Source organism: Oxyura jamaicensis, chromosome 4 (genome assembly GCF_011077185.1).
Source record: "Oxyura jamaicensis isolate SHBP4307 breed ruddy duck chromosome 4, BPBGC_Ojam_1.0, whole genome shotgun sequence".
NCBI lineage: Eukaryota > Metazoa > Chordata > Aves > Anseriformes > Anatidae > Oxyura > Oxyura jamaicensis.
This window is the reverse complement of record NC_048896.1, coordinates 77,735,371-77,748,081: the sequence shown is the minus strand read 5'-3', so window position 1 is coordinate 77,748,081 and position 12,711 is coordinate 77,735,371. Positions and strand designations below refer to the sequence as shown.

At 42.3% G+C, this 12,711-nt stretch overlaps 1 protein-coding gene across 1 annotated transcript in view; it reads right to left on the bottom strand.

Moving 5' to 3' along the window:
- The window catches only part of PPARGC1A (PPARG coactivator 1 alpha), a 361,421-nt gene extending 348,722 nt beyond the window's left edge, over positions 1–12,699 (bottom strand). Inside the window, exon 1 of the mRNA XM_035324741.1 lies at positions 12,282–12,699. Coding sequence (XP_035180632.1) covers positions 12,282–12,368 — 87 coding nt within the window. The 5' untranslated portion in view covers positions 12,369–12,699. The remainder of the gene's footprint in view (positions 1–12,281) is intronic.
- Positions 12,700–12,711: the final 12 nt, after the last annotated feature.

Sequence of the window (12,711 nt, the reverse complement as noted above, 5' to 3'; positions counted from 1 at the left end):
CAAACAAATCTAATGAAAAACAGAGCTTTCTAAAGAAAGCAAATGATGAGGATGATTAACCAGTACAATAAGTATCAAAGGCTCTACCAAGTATCTTGATGCCTTTCTTCAGATAAATACTTCATGTCTGGAAAATAAGCTGGTCAAATACAAGTCAAACACTAACCACAGCTTTCAATTCAATACAGGGATGACTGGATAATAAGTAATGGCTGAATCATCTGGTCTAACTCTGTGGGTAAACCTGCAGCTTTACAAGATTGTATTATTCTCAACACCGAATCTCCTCACTCTCTCTCTACACATGCAAATACAAAACATGCAAATTACAAATAGTATCAGTTCTTAAGATGATTCTTGAAAAGACATCTTTAATTTGCTGTATATTTTACCACTGAGGACAAGACTACTGAAGAATTTATCACCTTAGCTACCTCGGTTATATCATTTCATTCAGACAGTGTTATCTCCTTGTCTCCCACACAAGAGTCATGCTGTCATCAAAGTCTCTCACTAAACAATTATTTCCTTTTATGATTTCTTCTGGTTGGTCAAAGATAAGGGCTTACAGTGAGCTTGATTACTGTTGCAAACAAATAAGAGTAATACTAGAACAGACTTAACTAAGCCGAAGTAATCAGTACTATTAATAACCTTCCAATTCCTAATCAAATACAGATGACTGTTGCTGCCACTTTGTTTTACACATTCTAACCTATAAAAGAAATATTTTTTGTAAAATATTTCTCAACATGCTGGTCATTTTATTCTTATTTGTTCTCTTAATTGCTTGTGTTATACAAAAAAAAAAAAAAACTCCTATTAAAAAGGATCCTTTAAAGAAGTTCTCCTTGGTGATAAAATGTAATTATCTACCATAGTATGAAATTTTGCCTTTTTTTTTTCTTTAATAACATTCCTGGAGACAGTAAAAATAACATTTATTGATATCTGTTAAAAACAAATACCCTCACTTGAGACATGCAACCATTGGGGCAAAACCAGTCCATACAGTTAATATCTGGAAAAATGACTCCCAGAAATAAGAATATAACATGGTACGGTCATAGGAACTAGTACTGCAGGTAGTACTGCCACATTAATTCATCATTCCAGGCAACTGCTAATCCTAAGGCAGTCATTCTGCTCAAGCAGGAAGCAATGCCCCGTACAAAAAAAAAAAAAAAAAAGAATCAGACCACTGCCCCGCTTCCTGTGCTTTTAAAATGAGAGAATTTTTCCATCTCCTCTTTCTCTGCAAGAATATAAATAAGATAAACAGCACACTCCTCTGAACACGTAATGCTTTCCACTGAGACCCTCGCAGAGGGAATGCATCCAAAGCATCAAATATGTCCTGCAGTTGACATGATAGTTCAGTGTACCCAAGGCAGAATAAAAGCTCAGTAGTTTCACATATGCACTTTTAAAATCTCCACGAGAATTTTGTATTTATTATTTATAATAGTCTCTCTGTGATCCTTCCAAATACACATTTTTTTCTAGGAAAAAAATCCAAATTACATGTGTTAACATTTGTCTTGTTTGTATTGCTAACTTACTGTTGTAGTAGTCTTAGAGAAGATGAATGCTGCTCAGTGAGTTGATAGTTCATTTAGACATGAAGGAATAGTGACAATTCTAGCGACACTTCTGTACATCTGGGGTTTTACTCTGCAGCCCTACCATATGCACACTGTTGCTCACATTCAAGGATGCTCTAATGAACAGCCTTCTGTTTCGTAAGACACCTATCTGCAACAGGACTAACAAAAATTAAATGAGTTGCTGCTAGTTTCATTTTCATCATCCGCCATTTATTTCATGTAACAATCAAGAATAAAAGCACAGAAATCACAAAACTCTCAATTTCTTCATACTAAACGTTTCCTTTTCCATAACAACTGCGTTTTGCCTACCAGCAGATGTAAAAATAGATGTCAACATTGAAGATACAAATCACCATGCTAAAAACAAAAGGCAAAGGGATGTCTGGAGCATGGCAAGTATTTTTCAGAGGAGTTTTCACCTAGGAGAATTCCTTTCAACAAAGATAAAAGACAAAGAAGAAAAAAATAAAAAATTGAATGAGACATAAAGCATTTGTCCATATAGATTTGGGAAGACTGAGCCAGCCTTACAAAATGCCTGAATAGCAATATTAGTATACAATAGGCACTAAGGTCATCTGGTCACCTTCATTTGCCGGTTTTGTCTGAACTTGAACAGTTATCATTCAAATACAAAGTATTTCCTCCATTTTTAACATGTTTTTCAACATGTCATGGGGCAACTGACATGCTCTTTTTGTCACGGTATGACCAGAATTTTCCTTGTAATTATGTGCATGTTGATAAACTGATAAAGTTCATGCTGATAATAAACTATTCCTATTCCTAAATGCATCCTCTTACCCCAAATAAAATAAATAAATAACTGAAAGGAGCAATTCATAAACTTCCCCTAATTAACTTTACTTCCCAAAAAGGCACACATCTGTTTTCACAGCTGGAAATGATTCAACCATTGGTAACCAGAGAAAAGCTCCAGCGTGTTAAAATACTCTAGCCAAAAACTGGCAGTCCAGCAAAGACAGATACTATGCCAGCACAATCCGAGCAGCTGTTAGGACAACCTTTATTTATACTGAAAGGGCACAAGATATCCTGATGCTATTAGTACTGAACCAGCAAATCTTACTGGAAAGACACCACCGGTTGAAAGTGGACAATGCAAAAAGCACACGCATTTTACCAATCAAGCAGATTATAATTCTGTGAGAACAGTAATGTACAATAATCCACTCTCTACCCACTTTTCTACAATGGATTCTGCAAGACTCAAGCTTCTGACAAGAATTCCTATGTAAATTATTTCTAATACAACTGTTATTATGATTGTCAGAAAAATCAATTAACAATGCTGCCCTAACTCTTTAGAGAAAAAGGACTTAGATAAATAGAAAAAGATTATGCCGGTTCTTTTACAGCATTATTTTTATTCTGAAAGTGACATCAAAGAGCCACAACCCTCTCCCTTTTTTTTTTTTTCTTCCTCCTCTCCTTCTTTTGGCTTTGACATCACACAAAGAAAAAAGTATTCCTTTCACTATTTCTGCATAGCTGGAGCTTCCAAGCTTCTGCACACTGTTATCATTTTCTATGCTTGAATATGAATTATTTTAATCCTGCAGCAATTAACAGTCTTTTGGATGAAAATAAAAAAGGCTGGAAATGCAACCTTACTTTTGTTTTACTAATTTATTTGGTCAGTAGTTCATTTACTCATTGTTGTAAACAACTTAAATATTTAAGTTTGTGCGTGTCCTACTTACAACCTTTTTTTTAAAATCATTGCATGTTTTCAGCCATATTTTTTTTTATTTTCAAACCTTGCTTAGGGTCCAGAAGGAGTTTCCTGTCCTTAAGCATCTTTCATGCATGGCTTTCTGTCAGTGCACGAAATGTTGCGTTTTAATGCACTACCTATTCCTTCCATCACAAGACTTTTTTCTTTATTTGCAAATCCATTTAACATAGAAAGAGACTGAACTGGCAATAAACAAGACTGTAAACATTGCTAGGTTTCCTTGATCTCCTCATTGCTTTCTTGCTCCCGCTGCCATAATTACCATCAATACTTCTAATGTACTGCGAGTATGGTAAGTGCTTAACAAACAAGAAGGAAGCAAAGTTCTCTGACCTTAAGATAGAGCTGTCTAAGGCCCCAGTCCAACACACCACACACGTTTTAAGCAGTTCTCCTGACTTCAAGAATGTAGAGTTGAGCAATTAAGTGGTCTGCTGGATCAAGGCCTAAGCAAACTACAAGCATATAGAGAGGTAGCAGACATAATGAGAAGCTTCATGAATAAGAAGTCAAAGTTCAGCAGATACACCAAGTCACGTCGTACGATTTGACTGTTAAGGAAAATAAGAAAAGTAAAATAGAAAGAAGAAAACAAGTGCTTGAAGTGAGTTATCTTGTTGGAGTGCGATTTTACAATCCAAGTACACCTCTGAGACTGCAAACTGCTCAGTCCAGGAACCCCAGGATGACTGGATACATTTTATGGAGCCATGCACACATTCCTGAAGAGCCGCTGGTACTTGGTTTTAGAAATGATTGCTACAACAAATGTCTATTTCTAAGCTTCAAAAAGCCTCACTGCAAATACACAGCTTCATAACACTCACCTCCTTCCCCAGCCCCAGACAGTGTGTTCAGAAAGTTAAAAAAAAAAAAAAAAAAAATACTGTGTAAACAAGAAAGTAAATTTTCACAACCAATAGCTACCTCAAAAATAACAATATGAGAAATATCCATCCTTAGCCATCAGCTCCACGGTCTCAAGAGAAGGACACTGAACACAGCACCCTGAATTGCAAGTTATGCTAGTCCCATTTTATCGCTATTTTTTCCCCTAGAACTACTTCACCTGTAATGTTTTAGAGTTGTTTTTTTTTTTTTTTTTTTTTTAATTATTAAAAGAGGCTGATCTACAGACAGACTGAAGCACATCAGCAGACACCAACCTAAAGAAATGAGAGCCAGACAACTGCAAGGAAATGAAGCAGTCAGGGTGATTACTGTTTTTTGCTCAGCTTGTTCCATAGCTTTCCAAGCCCAAATTAAGTTTATCCATTTTTAATAATTAGGTAACGATGGCTTTCAAGAGACCAGGCAGAAGAAAGCTTATGTAATCTTCCTCTGCTAGCTCACGACTTCTCTACGTCAAAGGGTGAAGTGTGGGGATAGCAAAAAAATGCCGTTGAGGAGAAACAACCCAGACAAGCACCAAATCTAGCATCATTTGTAAACACAGTGGTTGTAACAGAGTAAACAGGGAAAAGCTAAATTATGCAAAGGCTTTGAAAGGATCAACAAGAAGTCTAAATTCTAAAGCCCTAAATGAGGCAAAGTATGGATTGTGAATTGTATTTTTAAGTAGATGTAAGATGTGGAGCGGAATGAGGAAATCAATTCAGTATGTTCAACCAGGGCTCATATTGCATCCACCATGGACAGGTGCAGTGGGATAGCAGTGAAGACTATGAGAAAAAGGCTGGCAAATTCAGGTACTGAGGTCATGTGGGTGACGGCTTTAAGTGGTCAGAGCTTCGGAGGACCAGAATACAACACACATGCAAAACAGTATGCAGAATACTGGTGCCCTTGAAAGGAGCGGGCTGAAAATGCTGCATGGATTATGTCCTTAGGCAAGATGAAGCAGGTCTACAAGGAGCAAAGAAAGAATGGATGGGATCCTGAACTGCTCACATTCGTTCTGGCTGTGGAGTGATACTTTTCCAAGCACAATAACTTTATAAAACAAAAACATGTCATAGCAACTGACAGAAAACTTTGTTTCATGTAATTCATACTGGTAAACTCATTATAGTGAAGTACAATCACCTTCCCCTCCAGCAGACATTTGCTGCATCCACTCATTCAAGCAATTACAGTACTGTCTCCTCCCCCTCTCTATCCTCCCAACAACCAGGACCTGTATGGGCAGTTGTGAAGTGGCAAAAAGCCTCACAGCACCTTCAGCAGGCTTTGGATGCAGCCTACTACACATACTCTTCCCTTCTCTCTTCTGTAACTTCAGTCTTGACCTTCCAATCCCAGGGTACTGTGAGACTCTCTAACCATCATCAGCATCAGTGTAACTTGTGGCTCAGTGCTCCCCTTCTGGAACATACGTACAGGTGATATATGTGGTCAAAGCTTGACACATGGGCCATGGAGGCTATCTGTAGTTTAAAAAATGCAGATATTATTATGTGGCATGTATTTTGAGGGGGGACAGTAAAATCCTCTATAAACAATTGCTAACTTGTCAATGGAATTCAATAAATGTTGTTTTTTTAAAAAAAGTAATTATTTGTTACAATAACCAGCTTCCATTGCCATTTTGTATGTGAAGGTTTGTAAACTATTTCCATTTGAGAAGTAATTGATTCCATTTTTATCATTTGCTCAAGTTTATGTGGATGTTCACAACCAAAGAGATGATAACATCTATTTGCAGCAAATTATACATTATAATTCCTCATTCAAAAGCTGTAATGGAAAACAAAATGCTAATTTATGCTGTAAACGGAAGTACAGAATCATAATCACTCATTGTTAACATTAGGAACTAAATTGCTCTTGCAAATAATAAAATGGGTTAAAAATGTGGAGGGCTTTTGAGATTCAGAGTACCAGTGCCTCTTACCCGCGTGTGTTATATTACAAGCGATCAAATGAACCTTTTCTCTTCATGCCAACCCAAACTACCCCTTTTTGAGGGAAGGAATAATGGCCTGGTGATTGCCACCGAAGGACACATGCCAGGTGACTGTGCTAGCCCTGAGCTTCTGACTGGCTTCCTGACCAGTGGTGGGCCTTCAGGCAGGCTCCACTAACAGAGCTACGCCAGCGAGCAGCTCAGAACCGCAGCACTGGAAGAGCAGAACAGCTGCTGCTGAGCATCCGACACCAACATCACACACCTGGGGGCGAGGTTTGTTCACCCAGGTTCTGGTCTCGTCCCGTGAGCTGAATGTCAATTTGTAGTTCCAATACAGAAGAGGAGCTCCTGCAGAACATCTCCCGGCTCTGTTCTATCCAAAAGGAATTCAGCGTGTGTCCCACAGGACCAACCCACGATACAAACCCAAGCACAGCAGGGGCAGGATGCGGGGGGACTCGCAGCACACTCCTGCTCCCACGCAAAGGGCTATTGCAGGCACCCCTCTTGCCATCCTAGGTCCCAACCCATTCACACTGAACCAAGAGTACTCCATTTTTCCTTCCAAATTAAGACCACCATGTCTCAAGTGCTGTGTCCAGAGCAAGGACCGCTCTGCTATTAATCTCTCTTCACCTTAATTTTACCTTTGGAGTAGACACAAGAATTGCCATTTGCAGAGAACACGGTGCCTAAGACAAAAGATATTGTAAAATATTGGCTTTCCTTCCTTTTTAGCAATTTTACAGTCCTATAGGTTTCAGACGTACAAGAAGATTTGCTCACACAGCAAACAGACACATCAGAGGAAATAAAAGAGCACCAGCACATTAGGACTGTGCACCTGCTCTTCCACATTTCATTAAGCCTCTACACCTAAACGTACGTCAGGTTCTCTCCTATGCGCATCCGTCGCGCTGGTATCCCTCAGTGATACCTTCTGGTCATAGAGAGACAAACTGGATCGCAAGCATCCACACTGCCTCAGGGAAAAAAAAAAAAAAAAAAAAAAAACACGCATTAGAAAACCCATTAACTTTTGGTAAAGTCAGGTCAGATGATTATAATCTAAATGATAAATGTCGGGTAATATGTTCAAAACCATGCATACATTTTTAAATAAGCTGCCATTTGTAAACAAGCCTCTCCTAGCTTGCATTATATAGCTCAAATCCCTGCAAAATAGTTTGTTTGCCAGCTTGTTTTCAGATTAATTGTATTAAAAAATGCAATTATGTTATCAAACAAATAAAAGGAAGAAAGAAAATTGTCTTTTAGGTGACCAAAAGAAAGTTCCACTGCTTCACGTAGTAAATCATTTTACTGTTGCCCTTTTATATTTAATACCCTTCTGCAGTGCACATTTATCTCTACACTAGCAAAGTGTACTCATTGATTTCCTATGGTCTCTCTGGAAGAAGGTTCTGCTTCCCTGATGATGAGTACAAAGGGTGGATGACCCCATTCTCATTCCAATGCAAACCCTGCACTTTTACATTTCTGCTTAGACCACATGAACATTTGACCAGCTAAGAACTCCCTGCCCTGTTCCTACAGAATACACTGCTAGGACTACTGACATTTCCTCCTAAACGCAACTGTATTCTTTTAAAATCCTGCCTTTCATGTAAAGCTCTAAAATGCAGTTCATCACAGACATACCTGTCCCTTAAAATTTGCACCTGAGCTTTTCATCTAAACTCAGGTACAAAAATACCATCTTGCCCATTTTCTGCTTTAAACTTTGGTTACTTTGCCCTACTGTACCACTTACTTATCTGTTTTGCTCTGGGGCAAGAGGAAATTACTTGCACCCAGTTTAAACTGTGCTTTTTTTTTGCCAGATGAGACTGCCAACAGCATACACTGGTTTTCTCACCCAGACTGCAGATGGGTTTATTAAACAACAACCAGAATAACACTGGAAGTAGGCAAAAAATGTGTCTTGAAATCTACTCTCTCAAATGCTGTGCAATGGTGATGACAAACCTTGGAAATAAATGGTACCATTCACTGCTGATGACTGAAGCTTTTTGAATTTACTGTATTGAATGTCTGATCAAGGCATTACTCTCTGAAAGAAACAGAATTGAGTTTAAAAACTTTTTTTTTAAAAAAAAAAGTCTGTAATCTCTTTTATTATAGATATTTGAATTATTTAAGCCTAGCTTCTTTCTCAGCATCTTATTTATCTTCTACCTAGGATGCCAAGGTCCCTCCAGTTTCACTTTCATTTTTACCGTGTCCCATTTTCCCCAGTTTTGTGCACCAGCCTTGGATACAAAAAGTCAGGAAAAAATTAAAATCCAGGATTCACTTCTTTTTTATTTAGTAAGTCTTTTCTGTTAACACTAAACCAGGACCGCTGCTTTTCCTTAACTAATTTAGTTTTGACAATATCCTTTTAATTTGCAGAAATGCTAAAGGTTTTACTAAAATATAAGTGAATTTGGATGATGGTTTTATTCCACTGGTATTCAAACAATGTAAAATAATTGACTGATTCTTTTTCTGTTTATGAAGGTCTACAAAAATCATAACATGCATTGCCCAATCTTGTGCAGTATCAGCTTTCATTCAACATATGTACACATACTATACGCTACACAGGCGCAGTGCACTAGCACAAACTCATTTAGCATCTTTTCAAACCTGCATGTACCCTCAGCTCTGCTATTCAAACAACAACAACAAAAAAATTGTTTCAACAGTTCCTAGATAAGAAAAAAAGTCTCACTGGCTATGGACCAAAATTGACATGAAGCCACTGGACCTACTCTAGTTAAAAGATGAAAATGCATACAAGCAGTGAGCTACATCCAATCAAGAACCCCCACAATACTGGATGAATGATCGGGCTGCGCTGGGGTACTTTTGTCCCTGAACATGGAAAGACAAATAGAGGAGCCATAAAGCTTGCTCTTAGCTTAATCTTTCATTGACTTGTCTACATCCACAACATATATCCTGTAAAAGTGCACTGTGTAAAGTATGGCCACGTTGGAAACGCAGCACGAAGAGATGGTGCCAGGTAACAAGCCCTCCGTGAGCGCTGAGGGAAAGATCTCTGACATACTGGCAGTAATCAGGCAGCATAGTCTCATTTTGCTTCTACACTGCAGGGATTTTCTTGAGGTTGAATTAAAATAAGCATCCAGATTTATGCCTTAGTCATAGGATTTCATTCCTCAAAAATTACATTTTAAATGATTCCCAGGCACTTCCAACCATATAGATTCAGTAATACAACAACGCAGACGGTTCTGGACTGGAGAGCGAAAAATAATTAATACAAATATGCTGTCAGCTCAGCAAGGAAAGATAGGTTATGCCCAAGAATATACCTGCTGCTCTTCCCAGGCCAAACATCCCCCTCTGCAGTACTTAGAAATAGCTGCTCTTCACCACTACCAATTCAGAGACTGATTTTCAGTAAGCCAGGAGGCAGACTCGGGAAGTTTCTGAAGACTGAATATTCGCTAAACAACGAACGAAAAGCAGCATCCTTACTGACAGCCTAAAATGCAGATCACAGAATGAATCAATGAGAAATCTGTCGGATATTCCTTCGCCTCGAGTTTACACACGTTGGCAAGACAGCACAGATAAGCCTATGCGATAGCATTTCACAGCTCCCAGGATTTACATCTACAAGTTTGTCTATGCTAGAATTTCTCATAATAGTTAAGTCCCTGTACTAAATTAGCCATGAAAGAGATACCAAACTTCTGGAGAATTGTTAATATTTTTGGAGTTTTCTTTAGAAATGAAAAGAAGTCATCTTTATGCCTATTACGGAGACTTGCTTTCTGGAAGACTATCTCAGAAATGGATTCAAAAGACATTTCAGAAAGTTTCCAGATATATTTCATCTGATGCAAGCTTCTCTGTGATGCACTTCTGAATTCAATATGCAATGGGAAAAGTTCCTTCCAAGAGCATGACCAACAAATCACCCGCATAGCCTTGTGCTTAAAAATGAACTGCAATAATGCATCAAAAATATAAGCTGAAACTCATCGCTCAGCCTTACTGACTTGTAAAGCTAACATCCCATCTCTGCTTTCAAAGCTGTCAGGTATCAAGTTATGCTTCCAAAAGAAACAACTGTTCTCTTTATCCTGACTGGTTCCATTATTAAGTCTTACTTTGATTACTTATACTTTCATTAAAACGTGTCTTGAGATGCCAGGAAGAGATTCTTTTAGTAAGCCATGGCTGAACCGCTATTATACAAAGGATCCTTTTACCTTGTACTAGATGTTGAGAGTGCATCATATTGATCTAGGAATAAATAACTATTTTTCCAGTAGTCAACCTATCTTCTCATCTCAGCACTTTGTTCTAAAGTTTTCCTGTTTGCTGTTTTGTTTTAAAAGGAGTACACAAAACAGATCCTACTTCGGCAACGTTGCTATATTTAGCCAGCAAAATGGTCTGCAAGCTTTTTTTCTTTTTGGATGCAGTTCAGGTAAAAAAACAAACAAACATGAACATGGCTGACTGTCAAATTTAAGCCAAGCCTGCCTTCTTAAGCGTTAAAACTTGTAAGAAAATGTATTTGCAGCAAAATCCCATATTCATTTTGATTTCATATTCAGACTAGCATCTCCCGCTAATCCTCAGCTGGTGAATGTGACTGATGTAAATGCTAACGTAATATGTAAAAGATGAAAATAGAAAGGAGCCTTGAGCACCAGAAAGAATACGTATCTCAGAGATTCCTCTCATCTTCACCCTGGAAAGTCTTGCAAGCTCATCTGTTCCTGCTGTAATGCTATATAATGATTACACCTTCTCCTTCTCAACTCCTTTCCTAATCATGCATATTTAATTCAACTTTGTGTATATATCCTACAGTTTGTACAGCCCTTCTATAAATAGACCTCCCGCATCCTAAATTACCTCCCCTGTTTCCCCTTAGATACAGTTCAAGGCTGGTATTCAGAATAAATAACTCTGGATGTGCCGGCAACCCTCCCCGTTCCCCCTGCCATGCCGAGAGGGACGAGCGGCAGGCAGCCTGTGGTGCGACGGCGCCGCTCCCTCACGGAACCGATTCGCTTCGGAACGAGAGAAACTTTAGAGAGAACGAAACTGCTTGGAGCCCCATTTTATTGTCCGCCTTCCTCCTCTGCTGGCCTCACAGGGCTCCTCGCACGGCTGCCGGCCGCCAGCCGGGGTGCTGCCGGGCAGCGGGGCGCAGCGAGAGGCGCCTCAGCACCACAGGGGCATCGCCAGCCCCCCGGGCGGACCCCCACAGCCGCCACCCCGCTCCCCTCAGCCCGCCAGCCCTGTCAGGCGCGGGCCGTTAGGGAGCCCCGCTGACCGTTACGGAGCCCCAACGGCCGCGGGGCCGGCTCGCGGCGCCGCCGGGCGCCCGCTCCCCTCACGACGCCCCCCGGCCGCGGCTCCTCAGCGCCGTGAGGGCAGCGGGGCGGGCAGCTCCGCCGGCTGCCCCCGAGGCTGGCCCCGTAACTGCGCCCGGAGCGGCGCTTGCCGAGGGGGGAAAGCCCCCGCCGGCTGCGGTGCAGCCCCCCGCCGCCCAACTTTCCCCGTCACGGCAGCGCCGGAGCCCCGCTGTCTGTGTGTCTGGCTGTCCGTCCCCCCGTCTGTCCCCGTAGTTTCTAACCGCGGACTTGCACCCGGCGAGCAGCGGGGGCAGCAGACTACACCGGTTATTTAATTAAAGGCGTTTCGGAGCCTCCCGGAATAGCTCCTCCGCCTCTCGGGCGTGATGCCCGCTCTCCCTCCGCTCGCCCCCAGCCTCTCGCTCCGGCCCGGCGGAGTTGGGGGACGGCAGGCAGGGACCCGACGGCTGCCCCCGGCCCCAAAAGGCGGCCGTGCCGAGGGAGCCCTGCCCGCTCCCCTCAGGGGGTGAGGGCGGAGAGATGGGGGCTGAAAAGGAAGGGAAAAAAGACCCAAAAAAAGAGGGAAAAATAAAAAATAAAGGTCTCTTTTCTGCCGTTCCGCTCCCCGAGCCGAGCCGCTCGCGGCCCCTTCCCGCGGCCGCACGGGCGCCCCGCTGCCCCCGTGCCCTCACCTGGTTGTAGGAGGCTTCCCAGGAGGAGGTGTAGTTGCAGAAGAAGGACGAGAAGAAGGCGTCTTCCGACAGCCCGCAGCCGGCCATCCTCCGGGCGCGCAGCCTCTCCGGGAAGGCAACGCAGCGGCAGCCTTCGCAAACTCTTGCCGCCTGCTCGGCGCCGGGTGCCGTGCCGTGCCAGCAGTACCGAGTCGTGCCGAGCCGTGCAGTGCCGTGCCGTGCAGTGCCGAGCCGTGCCCTGCCGGCGGCTCGCACGGTGCTCGGGGAGGCGGCGAGGGCAGCGGGCGCGGTGTGCGGGCGCCCAGCGCCGGAGTCACGTGCGCGCGCTCGCCGCCGCCGCTGCTGCCGCTGCTGCTCCGCCGCCGGGGCCGGGCCGCGCTGCAGCCCCCGGCGCCCGCCCCGTCGCCGTCCCCATCCCGCCCCCCCTCCC